The following is a 19,845-nucleotide window of genomic DNA, read 5'->3' as shown; positions in this document are numbered from 1 at the left end:
GCAAGTCAGGCAGGTAAGGGGATCGAGAGGTGGGAGTGGAGGAGCCTCAGCCTTTGCAATTGAGCAACAAGCTCAAGGTTCTTGCAGCTTGTATGGACAAGAGTGAGAGCTGTAGTGTGGATGAGCAGACTGACCATGGCACCATGGTACAGGAAGCTGATCAAATGCGGGGAGCAAAAAGGAAAGTAGTGGTAGTAGGGGACAGTAGAGTAAGGTGGAGTGGCACTGTTCTCTGCAGCAAAGAGCGAGAGTCCAGAAGGCTGTGTTGCCTGCCCGGTGCCAGGGTTCGGGCCATCTGCTCAGGGCTGGAGAAGACCTTAGATTGGGAGGGGAAGGATCCAGTTGTTGTGGTCCATGTAGGTACCAACGACACAGGCAGGACAAGTGAAGAGGTTCTGCACAGTCAGTATGAGGAGCTAGGCACCAAATTAAGAAACAGAACCTCAAAAGTAATAATCTCTGGATTATTACCTGAGTCATGTGCAAATTGAAGTAGGGCAAATAAGATTAGAGAAATGAATGCGTGGCTCAAAGACTGGTGTGGTAGAAGTCGGTTCCGGTTTGTGGGACACTGGCAGCAGTATTGGGGAAAGTGGGGGCTCTACCGGTGGGACGATCTACACCTGAACCGTGGTGGGACCAGTTTTTCAGCGAGCCGCATAACTAGGGACGTAAAGAGGGTTTTAAACTAAATAGTGGGGACAAGGGATCAAATTTGGGATGGTGTGGTAAATCAAAGAGTAGAGACATGGCAAGAGAGAAAGGTATAAATATAGGAAAAGATAAACAGACCGTGACAAGAAGGGACAGTGAGTACAAATCCAAGAGTAAATCGGCAGACAAGGCTAAAGGTTACAAAAATAGTAAAAGGACAAAACTAAAGGCTCAGTATCTGAATGCACATAGCATTCGAAACAAAACAGATGAACTGACAGCGTAAATAGAAATAAATAAGTACGATCTGATAGCCATTACAGAGACATAGCTGCAGGATGACATAGATTGGGACCTGAATATTGAAAGGTACATGGAATTTTGAGAAGAACAGGAAGCTTGGAAAAGGTGGAAGTGTGGCTCTGTTAATTAATGATGGTATTAGCACAATAGAGAGGATGACCTAAGTTCAGGAAACCAGGATGTAGAAGTGGTTTGGGTTGAGATGAGAAATGATAAAGGCAAGAAGTCACTTGTGGGAGTGGTGTACAGGCCCCCTCACAGTAACCACACAGTAGGATGGGGTATAAAGGAAGAAATAATGGGTGCTTGTAAGAAAGGTACGGCGATAATAATGGGGGATTTTAACCTACATATAAACTGGAAAAATCAAATGGGCAAAGGTAGCCTAGATGAGGAGTTCATCGAGTGTTTTTGGGATAGTTTCTTCGAACAGTACATTCTGGAGCCAACCAGACAGCAGGCTATACTAGATCTAGTATTGTGCAACAAGATAAAATTAATTAATGACCTCATAGTGAAGGGGCCCCTAGGCAGCAGCGATCATACTATGATTGAATTTTACATTCAGTTTGAGGGAGAGAAGAGTGGGTCTAAGACTAGTATTTTAAACTTAAATAAGGACAATTATGAGGGCTTGAAAGCAGAGCTAGCAAAACTGAACTGGCAAAGTAGGTTAAGGGATAGGTCAATAGCGATGCAGTGGTAGACATTTAAGGGGATATTTCAGAATACACAGAATAGATACATTCCAACGAGAAAGGAAAATTTCCAAGGGGAGGACCCACCCCATCCGTGGTTAACTAAAACAGTTAAAGATAGTATCAAACTTAAAGAAAAAGCAAGAAATGCTGGAAATGCTGGAAATACTCAGCAGGTCTGGCAGCATCTGTGGAGAGAGAAGCAGAGTTAACATTTCGGGTCATTAACTCTGCTTCTCTTTCCACAGATGCTGCCAGACCTGCTGAGTATTTCCAGCATTTCTTGTTTTTATTTCAGATTTCCAGCATCTGCAGTATTTTGCTTTTATTAAAGAAAAAGCATATAATTGCACAAAGATGGGTGGCAGGTCAGAAGATTTGACAGAATGTAAAAAGTGAAGAACGACTAAGATTAATAAGACGGGAAAAATTAGAGTACGAGAGAAAGCTACTAGAAATAATAAGTTTCTATAGATATTTAATAAAAAGAGTTAACAAAGTGAGCTTGGGGAATTAATAAGAGAAAATAAGGCAGGTGAATTAAGCAGGTGTTTTGCATCGGTCTTCACCATAGAGGATACAGGCAACATTGCAGAAATAGCTGCAAATCAGGAAATGGAAGGGAGAGAGGAACTCAAGAAAATCACAATCACCAGCGAAGTGGTACTGAACAAATTGTTGGAGATGTGGGCTGACAAGTCCCCGGGTCCTGATGGACTACATCCTAGGGTGTTAAAAGAAGTGGCTAGTGAGATAGTTGATGTGTTGTTTTTAATTTTCCAAAATTCCCTAGATCCGGGGAAGGTTCCATTAGATTGGAAAATAACAAATGTAACTACTTTATTCAAAAAGGGAGGGAGACAGAAAGCAGGAAACTACAAGCCAGTTAGCTTGACATCGGTCATAGAGAAAATGTTGGAAGCTATTATTAAAGACAGTATAGCAGGGCACTTAGAAAAATTCAAGGTAATCAGGCAGAATCAAAACATGGTTTTGTGAAAGGGAAATCATGTTTAACCAATTTATTGGAGTTCTTTGAAGAAGTAACATGTACTGTGGATAAAGGGGAACCGGTGGATATACTGTACTTAGATTTTCGGAAGACATTTGATAAGGTGCCACATCAAAGATTATTGCAGAAAATAAAAGCTAATGGTGTAGGGGGTAACATTTTGGTAAGGATAGAACATTGGCTGGCTAACAGGAAACAGAGTAGGCATAAATGGATCATTTTCTGGTTGGCAAGATGTAACGAGTGGTATGCCACAGGGATCAGTGCTGGGGCCTCAACATCTTACAATTTATATAAATGATTTGGATGAAGGGACCGAAGGTATGGTTGCTAAAATTGATGACACAAAGATAGGAAGGAAAGTAAGTTGTGAAGAGGACATAAGGAGGCTACAAAGGGATATAGATAAGTTAAGTGAATGGGCAAAGATCTGGCAAATGGAGTACAATGTGGGAAAATATGAAATGGTACATTTTGGCAGGAAGAATAAAAAGAAGCATATTTAAATGGTGAGAGATTGCAGAGCTCTGAGATGCAGGGAGATCTGGGTGTCCTAGTGCATGAATCGCATAAGGTTAGTATGCAGTTACAGCAAGTAATTAGGAAGGCTGATAGAATGTTCTAGTTTATTGCGATGGGAACTGAATACAAAAGTAGGGAGGTTATGCTTCAGTTATAAAGGGCACTGGTGAGACCACATCTGGAATACTGTGTACAGTATTGCTCTCCTTATTTAAAGAGGAATGTACATGCATTCAAAGCAGTTCAGAAAAGGTTTACTAGACTAATACCTGGAATGGGTGGGTTGTTTTATGAGGAAAGGTTGGACAGGCTAGGCTTGTATCCGCTACAGTTTAGAAATGTAAGAGGTGACTTGATTGAAACATATAAGATTCTGAGGGATCTTGACAGGGTGGATGTGGAAAGGATGTTTCCTCTTGTGGGAGAATCTAGAACTAGGGGTCACTGTTTAAACATAAGGGGTCGCCCATTAAGACAGAGATGAGGAGAATTTTTTTCTCTCAGAGGGTCGTGAGTCTTTGGAACTCTCTTCCTCAAAAAGCAGTGGAAGCAGAGTCTTTGAATATTTTTAAGGCAGAGGTACCATCGAACCATAGAAAAATTATGGCACAGAAGGAGCCCATTCAGCCCGTCGTGTCCGTGCTGGCCGAAAAAACTAGCTGCCCAATCTAATCCCACCTTCCAGCACCTGGTCCTTAGCCTTGCCAGTTACTTCACTTCAGGTAGATAGATTCTTGATATGCAAGGGGGTGAAAGGTTATTGGGGGTAGGCGGGAATGTGCAGTTGAGGTTACAATCAGATCAGCCATGATCTTGTTGAATGGTGGAGCAAGCTCAAGGAGCCGAGTTGCCTACTCCTGCTCCTAACTCGCATGTTCATATGTAAAACCAAATGTTAAGCTGGATGGTTGATTTGCTGAAATAATGTGTTGGTTTGTCAAAAGCTGACTTTGCTTAATGTTTTTTTCGTCTGAATTATAGTGATTAAAACTTTGCATATAATTTTACTGAATAAATTCATTTGTAACTGGATAGCTGGATTCCAGCAGCATACTGGAGTCATTCCTGGTCATACTTGTGCATATCCTTGCAGCATAGTGCCAGAGACTAAGATTTAACTGTGTGTCAATGGACAACAGACAAAAAGGAAACCTCAACATGTTGTTAAGAGGGAAAAAAGACTATCATTGGAAACCCTGCTAGATCTGTACAGTAGGTTCATGCTATTACTAGAATAAGTTCTACAGATACTAGTCCTATATAATTTAACCTAAATGATTCCAAGCCATGCATTGTGCAAGTAACTTTACTTCTGTTTCACATGGATCAGCTCATGGCTTTCCAGCAACTATTTGGTAAATTTTATTTTGCATATAGCCTATTTTATTACTCCGAAATCTGACACTGGCTGCAGGACTCAGCTCTCCGTACATATTGGGCAAATTGAACCAAAAATTTAACCCACGGTATATCCAGTTTCATGTTAAGGGAAAACTTGAAAAATAGCCTTGGAGCAAAATTTTAACAAACTCACTATGAACAGAGTGAGATGTTAAAGCTAGCCCTCAGTTTCTAGGTACGTCAAAATGTGAAAAGTTAACTCAAAAACAAGCACATCATAACCATCGCTTACAAAGGGTAGGGAAGTCACATCCCTGTATCTCGCTCTTCTGGACAGTGATCCTGGAGACCACATGTACCAGTTTCCCAAGACCCAAACCCTGCCTGCTGGGTCCATCCTGTTGTAATGCATATTAATCTTATAATTCACAGCACATGTACAAAACTGAGATTACTTAAACATGTTATTTACCATACCACAGATACCTTCCAAAAATGACATCCAATATCTTTGATACCTTTTTGGTTTTTCTGTACTGTATACCCTTTTCAGGATTTCGAATATCAAGGTACTCAGGATTCTGAGTGTTAAGATCTGTCACTATGTCTGCCCACCTAAAGTTAGAAATAAGTCATTGTATTAGGGGACACATATTTATTGCAACCCTCGATAATTTGTAGTAACTGCAAAAAAAATCTATATCCCTTTTGGAAGACGAAATCCACCATACTTCAGATTATCATCTCAACACAGCAACTGAAATAGTTCCACATAAACTTATAAGTTTCCAACCACACAATCGACATAAGTTAATGATAAAGCATAGCTTAAAACATTCAGTTAAATAATTATTTATTTAAATTGAATGTTCTGTAGAGATAATTACACAAAAAAATTAGATATGCAATGGTTCTAGTGTTAGGAGAATCTGGGTATAATTTCGGCAAAAAAAGACTTGCATTTATATACTACCTTTCCAAACTTCAAGACATCTCAAAAGTGCTTTAGAGCCAATGAAGTACTTTTGAAGTGTAGTCACTATTTTAACGTAGGAAACAGTGATTTTGTTTGAAAGCAACTAGCATTGCTAACATGTCTGTGAAGCTCCATAAATATCGAGTAGGTTTGCGTGATTCTCTTTGAGGTCAGGGAACAATTTTCATCTACTATGGTTATTATCCTCCCACAGGATATTATGTTGGAGAATTTATGACACTGTAAATTGTACAGCCAATGTGAAGCAGTGGACTGACCTTTCCTCAATTCAAAACTCCATAATATAAAAGGTCACAAAATAACACATTCCATGAGTAGGGTGGTGTGAGATGAGGGGGCAAAAAAGAAACAGGATAATTGTTGAAGCAAGTTTAAATCACAACATTCTAAATTTTAGGATATCTTGCAACATAGTTTCAGAACTGTACATGTGAGTAAAAATGTAAATTTCCCAAGAATTGTGAAATTATCTGAGTTGTCTAAATTTAGTTATGGCCATAAAAGTTAAACTTGGTACACTGCAATTTGCATTTCTTGTTTTGGTTATTTTCTTGTTTGAATACTAGAGGAAGGAAGTGAGGATAAAACAGTCCTGTTTCAGTTAAGGCAATTTTTTGACAAAGAATATCCGCTCACTGATTCTAGCTATCACTGGATATTGTTACGATCACCTAGTTCATGGTTTGTATTAATATTTTAGAAGTAACTTTTAATTTGGGAATTGAATTTGTTTTAATACAAGACAAATGAAAACACCTGGTTTGAGAAGCTGGCAAACGAAACCTAGGTGGGGTTGCAAATCAAAGCATAGCCCATGTTTATTTAGTAAGGTCATAATGGGAAGTGTGGAGACGGTTAGTCTACAGCTACCATCATCAAGAGTTTAAATTATATAATTTCCTAGAACAAAGAGAATATTTAAAGTTAGAGTTAATTAGATTAAATTGCTATCTGGGACATACTGCTATGGAAATAGATGTTGCTATGGAAATAGATGTTGCTAGGGGGATGAGTCAGAGGTGCTTTTTGATCTCTGTGTTTGCTGACAGACTTTGGAACAAGCTGTTGGCTTTTGGAAAAGCAGGTTGGCTTTTGGAAAGGCCAATGCTCAAGCTGGGAAATCCAGATTCGCGAGGTGTTGAACTGGAGGATTTTCCTAGCCAAAATTAAAGGGTGAATTCCCAGGAAATCTCAAACCTCAGAAAACAGATGAGAAAGTCAGGAAATCAAAGTAAATTCTTAAAGAGCTGAGGTACACTTTGGATTGGCCCCAGGAGAAGGGAACAAACCACCAAGATCATGTAAAGTATAGGGGACTGCTAGGGTGGAGGTAATAGTCAAACAGCTGTGTTCTATTGGTATTTAGAGTTTGAAGTATACATCTTCATGTTCTGTTCATATTTTAAGCTTGAAGTATAAGTGTTTCCAAATTTTACTGTTAAGTTAGTAGTATTTTGCTTTGTTTAATTCTTGTACAATATAGTTTGTTTAAAACATGAAATCCTGTGGTGTAATTCTTTCAGTAATAACTGGGAATTCGACTTTCCCTTTTTAAAAAATAATGGCCCCTAACAGGATTGTAAAAATATTTACAATATTATCTATATTCCTGAAAAATTTACACTTGACAAGTTAGGTAAAATTATGCTGGTCAGCCACTGTAAGTGAAACATTACCACAAACAGATGGGATTAGAGTATAAGAGTAAAGAAGTCTTACTACAATCATTCAGGGCATTGGTGAGGCCACACCTGGAGTACTGTGTGCAATTTTGGTTTCCTTACCTAAGGAAGGATATACTTTTCCTAGAGGGAGTGCAACAAAGGTTCACTAGACTTGTTCTGGGATGACGGGATTATCCTATGAGGAGAGATTGAGTAGACTAGGCCTATATTCCTTGCAGTATATTAGAATGAGAGGTGATCTAATTAAAACATACAAAATTCTTAAGGGACTTGACAGGGTAGATGTGAAAATGATTCCTCTGGCTGGGGAATCTAAAACATGAGGTCACAGTCTCAGCATATGGGATCAGCCATTTAAGACTGAGATGAGGAGAAATTTCTTCAATCAAAGAGTTATGAATCTTTGGAATTCTCTACCCAGAAAGGTAGTGGATGCTCAATCATTGAATATATTCAACACAGAGGTTGATAGATTTTGGGATTCCAAGGAAATTAAACAGTATGGGGATAGTGCGTGAAGGTGGAGTTGAGGTAGATTAGCCATAATCTTACTGAACGGTGAAGCAGACTCGAAGGCCAAATGGCCCACTCCAGCTCTTACTTTTTATGTTATTATAGTGTTCAGGCATATATGCTGTTTTAGGTCCTCTGGGGCCTTAGCTTCAAATGTATTTGTTTAGATAGTACTTTGGCTGATGCCAATTAATTAGCTAAACAAATTGCAAAATTGTCCAAATAAAATTTTGTATATGTAGTATAAATTAAATTAAAAATTAATTAAATCTAATTTAAAAATAATTTCTCCATAAAAATGTAGTCAGGTACGGGTGACTGCATAATGTCAAAGTTGTGCTATCTTGCCTTTTTAAAAAAAAACTCTACTCTGCTGCCTTGAGGAGCCCTTCCATTTCTTTATTAATATGCTAACAACACAAACCTGCATAAACAGGCTGAATTCATGGAGTACTTAAAATAAAAATTGTGACTTTTTTGCTGGTTTTCTCCCTTAAGGCATTGACTCCTTGGGGTAATTCATAGGTACCCTGTTGTTCAAGTGACTAATTTTTTTCTGTGAGCTTAGAGAGGGTCAGCTGGCTCTTCAAATGCAGGGCCCACCAGAATTTAGCCCAATCCTCTCCTCTTTTAATGCTTGTTTACGTATATAGTTATGCTGACCACCTCCAGGCGTTTACCCATTGTCTCCCGAGACAAGGAGGCCAAAGAAGAAGAAGAATAGTTATTGGATAGTGATCAGGAATAGGAACCCTTTGCCCAGCTGAGATAACTGGTTCAGTGCTGACTCATGATCAAACTTTGGACCTTTCTGTTCTGTACTGTTTCAGTACTCATCGTTTTACCCAGCTGCGCCATCAGGGGACCTTGGAGTGTAGCCTTCTTATATGATTATCAAAATAATGTTTAAATGTCAAACTTACTTTTTGCAGTGAATGGCTGGATGTTTCTTACTTGGTTCACCTATTAAAATCCAAAATTCCATTTCATCAAGGGGAAGCTTTCCTCTGTTATCAAAGGGGGAAAAAATGAACACAATACTTAACTGAAAACAGAATATGCTTTTTTCCTCCTTTCCTATGCAAGTAATACAGGCATACAAGTGACGGTTGCCATTCAATTTAGAAACAAAATGTGAAATAAAACATTTTGGGGTCAAGAATGGAAGAAGGAAATACTGCTTAAATTGTAAGAGTTTGTTTATTCGTTGATGGGATGTGGGCGTCGCGGGCTCGGCCAGCATTTGTTGCCCATCTCTAGGCTTGCTAGGCCATTTCAGAGGGCATGTAAGAGTCAACCACATTGCTATGGGTCTGGAGTCACATGTAGGCCAGACCAGGTGAGGATGGTAGATTTCCTTCCCTAAAGGACATTAGTGAACTAAATGGGTTTTTGCAACAATAGAGAATGGTTTCATGGTCACCATTAGACTAGCTATTTTTTTAATGAATGGATCAAAAGAGCAGCAACGCATACAGATAATGCCATAAAAAGACAAACCAGATCCTCTGCTTTAAAAATGGAGGCACAGAATAAAAGCAAGGACTTAATGCTGAACTTGTAACAACACCCTGATTAGGCCACTGCTGGAATACTGCATAAAGTTTTGGGAATCCAATTATAGGAATGGAAAAGGTTCATTAGGACTTTACTGGGAATGAGAGGTTACAATTATGCAGAGGGACTCGAGAAATTAGCTTTTTCCCCCTTTAGTGCTGATAAGGTGAATAAAAGGTGTTCACAATTTGGTTATAAGATAAATAGTAATAGATTGTTTCTATTGGTTGTAGATATTTGAAATATAACAAAAAGAATTAGAAGTGTGGAAACATTTTACATAGGGTGGTTAGGATGTAGAATTCTCTGCCACAAACCCATTGAAGGAGAGCTCATAATTTATTTTAGACATGAAATAATTGCTTAAAAATATGACCATACAAAAGAAGTAATTTAACCATCTTCATTGTAACATCTTTCACATACTGCAGGTATCTAACCTTTTGGTACTGCAGTAGTAGTAGGCTCTCTGAACAAATTTGTCCATTTATCTTTTGCTGATTAGTCCATTGATTGAAAACCACACTTCTTCACAATATTTATGTACCCATTTAAATTATTACTCATTCAGTTCCCTAAAATGTAAAACTTGTTTATTTTAGCAGTAATATGTTTTTGAACAGTACTTTTAGAACTTTCTAGACATCCACCTTTAGAGAAGCTTGCTTACAATTAATTGTTCAGTTGAAAAAGACAATATTTAACTTTTATAATAATAAAAACAAGAAATGCTGGAAATACTCAGCAGGTCTGGCAGCAACTGTGGAGAGAGAAGCAGAGTTAACATTTCAGGTCAGTGACCCTCATCGCAACTGAAGAAGGGTCACTGACCTGAAACGTTAACTCTGCTTCTCTCTCCACAGATGCTGCCAGACCTGCTGAGTATTTCCAGCATTTCTTGTTTTTATTTCAGATTTCCAGTATCTGCAATATTTTGCTTTTATTTTAATATTTAACTTTTTCTTGGCAGAACTTGTCTTTTGTTCCAGTTCTAATGATTAAAATTAAATAGAATTACAGCATTCTTGCAGTTTGTCCAACATTGAAATCTATATTTAAACAACAGCCTTGACAAGCTATCCAGGGAAGAAACAGTGCAGTTATAGAGTTATATGTACTCACCGAAATGCTTTGGATGCCTTTAAAGGGGTAGCCTCAAATCCAATAGGACAGAAGTAATGATTCTGGCAATGGTAGATATAGGCCATAGAGTCATTCCTCAGTCCTTGAGTTAATTTCATTAAAGCCCCTTCAGCTGGAATATCAATATGCATCAAAATCCAACTATATCACATGATTTCACATTCATCATGCCACAAATTGATCAATTATCTTTATGTTTTGATAGATTACCACAGTATTTAAAATTGGTCATAGCCAAAATATCGAAGACAAAATATGCAGTTATGGGGTGGTGAAAGGACACTATAATTTCACTCAGTATCCTGACTTACAGAAGAGGAGACAAAAAAAAATCCTGTGGAGTTCCCATTTCAGACCCCAACAACAAATCCTTGTCAGAAGTGCTATTGTGTGCATGTTTGCTGAAAACAAGATAGGATTGGCTGTGATGTCCCCCAACATTGTCAAAGGTCGCACATGAATAATCGTCAGTTAGGCAAGACACTGAACGATGCATATAGTACTATACCCAGCAGAAGTCAACACATTCAGGAGAGGGCAGGAAAGGAGAAATTGGTAAAAAGAAAGCGTAACTGGTGTTAACATAGCTCCTAGGTGGCAGGTGTGTACAGCACACAATTATCCACAATTTGTAACTAACTGGTAGTTTGAGTCTGATAGCACAAAGACAGATGGTGTTGAAACTGGTATAGCTGTGGATTGTCTAATGTGCAGTGTTATCAAGGTAAATTGCTGGAACAAGAAGGAATACATTTACAAAAGCAAAATACTGTGAATAGTGGAAATCTGAAATAAAAACCAAGGATGCTGGAAATACTCAGCAAGTCTGGCAGCATGTGTGGAGAGAGAAACAGAGTTAACGTTTCAGGTCGATGATCCTGCATCAGAACTGGGAAAAGTTAGAAATGCAACAGGTTTCAAGCAAGTGAAAGGGGGGGGAGGGAAGGTGGGAAAAAATTTTGCTCTTCTCTCCAACAGGCTTTCCGTCTGTCTCTTATACTTTGTTTACCTTCATTGCTTCCTATTGCCCTTCTCGTTTTTGATATCTACCAAAACTCACTTTCACAGCCACTCAGCAGCTGTCTCCAGCTCCAACTATTCCAACTGGATTCCAACTGAAATTCCACCCACGATTACAGATATCTCCAAGATATTCAGTGTTCCTTGAACCACTGTTCTCAGTGCATCCCGAGATTCACACTCAATACCACGCGCAGCCACATGCATGCACTCAAATTCTCTCTTCAGCAGCACCGACTCACTCTATCTCAAAGCTATCCTGGTCTGCACTTTCATTTCATCCTTCTTCTCATCCGCGCCTTAAGAAAAAACTATTTTTCTTCCTTGTGAAAGAATGTAAGCTTCAACAACTTATGGGTACCAATTCCCCTCCGGATCCTCCCTCCTCTTCACTTCCCTCTGACCCCACTCCTTCTTCTAATTTCATCCCTTGCCACGTATTCACGATACCCCCCGACCTTCCCCTCTCTGACCCTGATCTGTCCTTAGCAAAGACCTCAGCTTCATCCCCTTACGCCCTACCTCAATTTTGAGCTCAGCACAATGCTGAGCTTTTCTTCTATCATCTTTGCGTCCACTCCTTTGGTCAGGCGTCTTCCCCAGCTTATCTGATCCTTTTACCCGTCTTCAGAGTTCTCCTTCCACCTGGTCCCCTCCCCTCTGGCTCCTTACCTTTTATAGATCTTTTCACTGAGACATCCACTGTCTCAATTTCTCTGTTCCCCTTACTCACTCTAACCTAGCTCCCTCTGAACTTGCAACACTCTGTTCTCTTAGGTCCAACCCCAACATGGTCATCAAACCTGCTGACATGGGTGGTGGTGTTGTTTGGCATACCCAACAGAGGCCTAATGCCAACTCTCTGACACTTCCTCCTACCTCCCCTGGACCATGACCCCACCACTGAACATCAAGCCATCGGGCTGGATTTTCTTCTCCCGTCACTAAGAGCAGTGGCGGGCAAAAAAAAGGCGGCTCGCTTGCGCAGGTCACGTGCTGCCATGATCTTCCTCGTGGCAGCCCATGATAAGATGCCGGTTGGGCCGCTGCCGCCGCCCCCCCCTTCCCCACCCAATCATGTGGAGGGGGTGGGCTCTCTGATGCTGGCAATGGCATCAGCTGCCGGTGCCATTTTTAAAGGGCAGCCAGCCCTGCCGGCTCATTTATATTTTTAACGTTATACCCCTCCCCCCCACTGTACCGATTAAAAATCTATCGCCTTTTCCCACCCCCCAATAACAAGAAAATTCAATATTTGCCCTCTCCACCCCACAAAATACTTCCCTTCAACACGTGACCTTCCCACCCCCCCAAACTGAACAAAGTGCAGATGGGAAAATGAAGGCGAGTGCTGGCTGCTGCTCAGATGATCGCGGCCCGAAGGTAAGATCACAGTGTATTTGCTTAATTTAAATATGTTAATCTGGGTCCCATTACACAGCGGTGGGGGGGCCGCCACGGAGCCTCGCCGCTGCTGGGAAGATCAGGCCCGGCACTCCCGACGTCTAACTCCGTAGCGGGCCACTGCTGGAATGATCTTCCGCACCCCCACCCCCAGCACCTTGGAGCCCGAAGTCGGGAGCTTAGTAAAATCCCGGCCATCATTTCCAAGACTGTCACTGACCTCATCTCCTCTGGAGATCTTCCCTCCACGGCCTTCAACCTCATCGACCCCCAACCCTTAACAGCTTTTTCTACCTCCTTCCCAAGATCCACAAACAGGACTGCCCCGTCGTTTCAACCTGTTCCTGCCCCACTGAACTGATTTCATCCTACTTTGACTCTATTTTCCCCCTTGTCTTCTCTTCCCACCTACATCCGTGATACTTTCAATGCCTGTCACTTTAACAGTTTCCAGTTTCCTGGCCCTAACAGTCTCCTTTTCACCATGGATGTCCAAACTTTCTACACCTCCATCCCCCACCATGACAGTCTGAAGGCTCTCTGCTTCTTCCTTGAACGGAGGCCCAAGCAGTCCCCATCTGCCACCAGCCTCCAGCGCCTGGCTGAACTTGTTTTCACATTGTACAACTTCTCCATTAACTCCACTCACTTCCTCCAAATAAAAGGTCTTGCTATGGGTACTGCATGGATCCTAGCTATGCCTGCCTTTTTATGGGATATGTGGAACATTCTTTTTTCAAGTCCTGCTCAGGCCCCCTCCCTCACCTTTTTTGGAACATAGAGGACTGTATCGATGCTGTTTCCTGCTCTCGCCCTGAACTGGAAAATTTCATCAACTTTGCTTCCAATTTCCACTCTTGTCTTGCCTTCACATGGTCCATCTCCGACTCGTCCCTTCCCCGACTTCTCTGCCTCCAATTCTGAGCAAAGCCTATTAACCAGTCTTCACTATAAGCCCACAGCTACCTTGACTATACTTCCTCTCACCCTGCTTCCTGTAAGGACTCCATTCCATTCTTCCAGTTTCTCAGTCACATCTGTTTCTACAATGCAACCTTTTATACCAGTACTTTCAATTGTTCTTCATTTTTCCTCAATTGAGGATTTCCCCCAATCGTGGTTGATAAGGGCCTCAACTGTGTCTGTTCCATTTCATGCATTTCTGTTCTCACTCTTTCCCTGCCCTCTCAGAATCATGATAGGGTTCCCCTCGTCTTCACCTTGGACCCACTAGCCTCCGTATTCAACAGATCACCCACTGTCTTTTCTGTTCCATCTAGCATGATGCCACCATCAAATACATCCTCCCCTTCCCTCCCCTTTCAGCATTTGGACGTGACCATTTCTTCCGCAACACCCTGGTGCACCCCTCAATAACCCCCAACATCCCCTCCCCTTCCCACGGCACCTTTCCATGCAAGCACAGGAGATTCAACACCTGCCCTTTTATCTCCTGCCTTCTCACTGACCAAGGCCCCAAACACTCCTTCCAGGTGAAACAGTGTACTTCTTTCAATTTAGTATATTTGCTGCTCACAATGTGGTCTCCTGTACACTGGGGAGACCAAACGCAGGATGGGAGACCACTTTGCAGAACTCCTCTCTTCTGTCTGCAAGTGTGACCCTGAGCTTCCGGTCACCTGTCATTTTAATTCTCTATCTTGCTCTCACTCTGACTCCTCTGTCCTTGGCCTCCTGCAGTGTTCCAAAGAAGCCACGAGGTCATGCTGCAGCTGTACAAGACTCTGGTGAGACCGCACCTGGAGTATTGTGTGCAGTTCTGGTCACCGCATTATAGGAAGGATGTGGAAGCTTTGGAAAGGGTGCAGAGGAGATTTACTAGGATGTTGCCTGGTATGGAGGGAAGGTCTTACGAGGAAAGGCTGAGGGACTTGAGGTTGTTTTCGTTGGAGAGAAGGAGGAGGAGAGGTGACTTAATAGAGACATATAAGATAATCAGAGGGTTAGATAGGGTGGATAGTGAGCGTCTTTTTCCTCGGATGGTGATGGCAAACACGAGGGGACATAGCTTCAAGTTGAGGGGTGATAGATATAGGACAGATGTGAGAGGTAGTTTCTTTACTCAGAGAGTAGTAAGGGCGTGGAACGCCCTGCCTGCAGCAGTAGTAGATTCGCCAACTTTAAGGGCATTTAAGTGGACATTGGATAGACACATGGATGAAAATGGAATAGTGTAGGTCAGATGGTTTCACAGGTCGGCGCAAAATCGAGGGCCGAAGGGCCTGTACTGCGCTGTAATGTTCTAATTCTAATTCTAATTCTAATTCTAAAAGAAGCTCAATGTAAGCTTGAAGGACCAGCACCTCTCCATTTTATTGGGCACTTTACAGCTTTGTTGGCTCAACATTGAATTCGACAAGTTTATATGGTAACCTCTTTTCTTATTTAATTCTTTTTCTTTGCTTGTTTTGTTTTTCGTGCTTGTTTTTCTCTCTTTTTAAATCCACATCAAATCCTTATTATACCTCACCTCAGACTCAAATAGAGTAGTAAAACATATTGCAAGATCAATATCCCTTACTTTGAAAAATAGATCACTTTTTTAAGTTGGATGCAATTTTACATGACACAAACATATGCACATTTTAGAACTTCAAGACGGTCATGCAGTCATTAATGGATTAATGAATGTTTTAATACAGCAATAATGTGTTTCATGTACCAGTTTCTCCAGCTGTTCTATTTTTCCCATGGGGTTTGTACAGAACATAGGAACAGCCTCTCATATGAAAATGCTCATTAAGCTGCCTGAACCATCTGTGAAAAGACAGAGAGAAAAGAAAAGTAAGATTTAAGTAATCATTGAAATCTAAATGAATCTGGTTTAATTTTGGTCTAAGAATTTTTAGACTAATGGCACTGTGGTAACATTTATCCAGAACCGGCCAGATGGATCGCAATGGTCTTTTCTCATCCTGTACATTCACTACAGGGCACATTCCAACATGGTAAATCCAAATTTTTGTTATGCACATCTCCAAATATAACTATTCTGCCAGAGCATTTACTAAATAAGGAGATTCCTCAGAATAACTAAACATATTTGCATTTATACTCTGCGTTGTCAAAGCTTTGAGGAACATCTTAAATAACTATTGAATGAAATCATTTTTATGTAAGCAAAAGCAGCAACCAATTTGTGCACAGCAAGCTCCATCAAAAATAAATGACAAGTTTAGGTATTTATGAAGGTGTTGGCTGAGAGATGAATATGCTACATTTATTTCTTGTATCTAGAAATTAATTTTAAGGTTCAAACACCAAAACGACCCAATGAAGTGACTACATGTCACCTGTCAAAATGCTACAAAGCAAAGTCTCTTTAACTCATGTCCTTAACCCATCCTCCCTCTTCTCCTCAACAGTACAAACTAAAGCCTGGCTCCAGTATAAAATTAAAACCCGACCCAGGCCCGACTCGAAACAGCCAACCGAAACGCGACCCGAGCCCGAGTCCGAGTCCTTTAATTTTTTTAAATGCCCAACACAACCCAAACCCGACATGTATTCGGGTTTGGTCGGGTAGCCAGGCTTTAGACCAGTGATCGAGTACTGGTGCCAGTTGTTGTTGTACTCGTGTTCAATTAACATCATGAAGTTTTTAAAAAAAAACAAACACTGATTTCAAACAGGCTAAGGCGCCGCGATCCTGAGCACTCGCGGGAAAAAAAGTATCCACCTTCAGGAAACCATGCAATGTAACAAACAAGCTTCTGAACTGTATCAAGTTCCAATGTTATTAACAAAAAAAATCTCCACGGAGAACTCAGGTTGGGAAATTTAATCTCCCCATTTCTAGATAATTTTCAATCTTTGGGCCAAGTATAGATGAAAGCAAGAGCTCAGCTGATGTTTCTGTACTTACTGCAGTTACTGGTATTGTCCCCGGGCTTGTCAGTTTTTCCCAGACTTGATTTTCAGAGTGTAGGGGGGTTGGGTTAATTTCACTCGGTTGCTTTATGTCTGAACTTCTAGCTGTTTCTTTCCCCTCCTTCCCCCTCCGCCCCCCCCCCCCCCCACTCTTCTCAGCTCTGATTTCTGTTTGTCCTGATCTCTGTCCACGTCTAGCCCGACCGAAGCCCAAATTTTGGACCCGGAAGAGAGACCCGAGCCAACCCGAGCCCGACACATGTCGTCAGGTCCCGTCGGGTTCGGGTCGGGTAGTCATGCTCTTGTACAGATGCAAAATATTGAGGTAAGCAGAACAGAAATGTGACAAGTTCTCCAGAGGAAGAGAAGAATGTTCACCGGGTCACATTTATTTAAGTGAAAAAATCATTCCAAAAATGATTTCCACAGTCACTAGAATTTAGATCATCTAAATATCCAACTATCTTTAAAAATTCTGCTGTTCGCAGCTCGCCATCTAACAAAGATATTTAGTTATAGCCTTATAAAACACACACACACACACACACACACACGCGCGCGCGCAAAAACACAATACAATGAAATTTTTGGTCACAGCAGGAAAAGGAAGCTCGGTGGTACCACCGTGCACCTACTAACACAGTACACCTTACTTTCCTACATTACAATGCTTTTCTCATTTGACTATTTAGCAGTACAAACCAAGGATACTCAAGAGACAGCGAAATGAATGGCAGAACCTGTTGTATTGGAAGATTATAAGCCTGTGTGTCAAAATTGAATGTTGAGAGTCAACAACTATCAAAGAATATATTTTATAGACTTGCTGTTCTGGTAACTTGGCTCTCATGCTTAACGTTAGCAACTGATCACTGAAAATTTGCTAAAGAAAAGACTCAAGGAATGCATGCACAGTTGATTGCTGATGAAACACACTCCAGAATTGAAATACCAGAAACAGAAAGAGCTGGTCATCTCTTAATCTTTGGTGTGATGAAGAATTCGTACAGTAAAAAATATATATAAAAATTAAATCATCTGCGGTTAGCAAATCTGATTGCTAAATTGTGACTTAAGAGGGTAGAGACAGCAACTTTCACTTACAGAGCACCTTTAAGGTAAAATATGTCTGAAGGAACTTTATAGGCAGTTAAGAAATAAAATAGATAAAAGGGGATAAAGAATAAATGGCTGATTTGTGGTGGGAGAACTGGGAAAGGTGATTGACAGCTTGATTGAAATTTAGGTTTTGAGAAGTTTATTTTTTAAAAAGAGAAGTGAGGAGCAGGGAGATTTAGGGAGAGAATTTCAGTGGGGTAGGGTCATGGTGGTTGATGGCTCCACCACCAGTAATAGGGTAAAGGGATTTGGGAATGTACAAAAGCCAAAGTTGGAATTCTGAAAGGCAAGGAAAGGATACAAGGCTGGAAGAAGTTGCAGAGATAAGGACAGGATAAAGGGATTTGAAGGCAAGGAAAATAGTTTAGAGTAAATGTAGGCCAATGAGGAGGGGGTGATGCACAAGCAGGACAAGATGAGTTTTCAAGAAATTAGAATTTACTGAAGATAATGATGGAAGTCTGGTAAGGAAAAACATTGATGAAAAACAGTCTAGATCAAGGTTGTCCAACCTTTTCGAGCAGAGGGTCGCATTACAATTTTTGCTCAGCCCAGGGGGGCCGATGAGCAAATTTTGAAAGATGAAGGCATTAAAAATTTATCGTACTAATGAAAAGAATAACAAATGTGGATTTTTGTGAAGAAGCTTTAAATGAGAAGACTAATTTATTGACTTACTTTCTCGTCATTATATTGAAACCTGATTTAGTAACAGACCTCGCATTGTTTTTGCTTTAATAAGTAGTCAATCTCTGCCAGCATACTTGATGTAGCGATGTAGAGTATTCTGGATAGATGTCCATCTTTCAGGAGAGAACTTGATCTCTCTCTCCCCTCTCCCCGTGTTGTGTGTGTTTCTCGTTCTCTCTTCCCTCCCCCCTCCCTTCTAGGACTAGGGAACACAGATTGAAAGTTTTGTGCAAAAGATGCAGGGGGAATATGAGGAAGCACTTTTTTTACTTAGTGCGTGGTAATGACCTGGAACTCGCTGCCCACAAGGGTGGTGGAAGTGGAGAAGATCAATGACTTCAAGAGGAAGTTGGATGGCCATCTGCCAGAAATAGACTTGCAGGGCTGCGAAGATCGAGCCAGGGAGTGGGACTGACTGCATAGCTCCGTGGAAAGCCAGCATGAACTATGGACAGAATGGTCTCCTTCTGTGCCGTAAGTAAATGACTCTTTGACTCTCTCTCTCCCCTTTCTATCTCTCTCTCTCCCCTTGTCTCTCTGTCTCCCTCTCCCCCCATGTCTCTTCACCCCCCGTGTCTCCAGTGCTCCTCGCTCCCCGCTCAGTGTTCCCTGCTCTCTCTGTTCTCCCGTCTCTCTGTTCCTCCCTCCCTCTCTCCCTATTTCTCTCTCTGTCCCCCCACTCTGATCCTCTGCCCCCTCTCTCTCTTTCTGTCCCCCCTCTCTCTCTGTCCTTCCTCTCTCTCTGTCCCCCCCCCCCGTCTTTCTGCCCCCATCTCTGTCTCTCACTGTCCCCCACCACCCCCCGCACTCTCTCTCTCTCTCTCTCTCTGTCTGTCCTCCGTCTCTCTCTTTCTCTTACACACAGTTGCCGAGAGTGGAATGCTCAGCAGAAGGTTGGTCAGTTCTTTTTTTTTTTAAATCACGCTGTCAGTTTCACAGCTGACAGATGCTGACATTGGGAACAGCCATTTCCCAACAGACTCGGGGTTTTCCGACGGGTTTTAAAAAAAAAGTCAGAACCCACTAGAAAACCCCGTATCTGTTGGGAAACGGTTGTTCCCAATGTCAGCATCTGTCAGCTGTGAAATTGACAGCGTGATGTTTTTAAAAGGCCGCACTGTAAGAGGAAGACAATGAGAAATTTCTCATTTCCAGTGACAATGAGGATGAGGAATGGCCTGGAGAACAGTTTACATCCACCACTGCATGAAAATGTTTAGCGGGCTGGATCCTGGCCCGTGGGCCGTATGTTGGACAACCCTGGTCTAAATGTGGATAAGGGTTTCAATGGCAGTG

General features: G+C 41.4%; 1 protein-coding gene across 1 annotated transcript in view; it reads right to left on the bottom strand.

Annotated features, from left to right (window-relative positions):
* The window catches only part of ercc5 (excision repair cross-complementation group 5), a 182,313-nt gene that overhangs the window by 112,721 nt on the left and 49,747 nt on the right, over positions 1 to 19,845 (bottom strand). The window contains exons 6-9 of the mRNA XM_068034427.1: positions 15,533 to 15,627; positions 10,405 to 10,537; positions 8,649 to 8,732; positions 5,049 to 5,145 (exon numbers count right to left, since the gene is read on the bottom strand). Of these exons, the coding sequence (XP_067890528.1) occupies positions 5,049 to 5,145; positions 8,649 to 8,732; positions 10,405 to 10,537; positions 15,533 to 15,627 (409 nt within the window). The remainder of the gene's footprint in view (positions 1 to 5,048; positions 5,146 to 8,648; positions 8,733 to 10,404; positions 10,538 to 15,532; positions 15,628 to 19,845) is intronic.

This window comes from Heterodontus francisci, chromosome 6, assembly GCF_036365525.1.
Source record: "Heterodontus francisci isolate sHetFra1 chromosome 6, sHetFra1.hap1, whole genome shotgun sequence".
In the NCBI taxonomy this organism is placed as follows: Eukaryota; Metazoa; Chordata; class Chondrichthyes; order Heterodontiformes; family Heterodontidae; genus Heterodontus; species Heterodontus francisci.
Note: the sequence above shows the minus strand (reverse complement) of the source record. Positions and strands in the feature narration are given on the sequence as shown.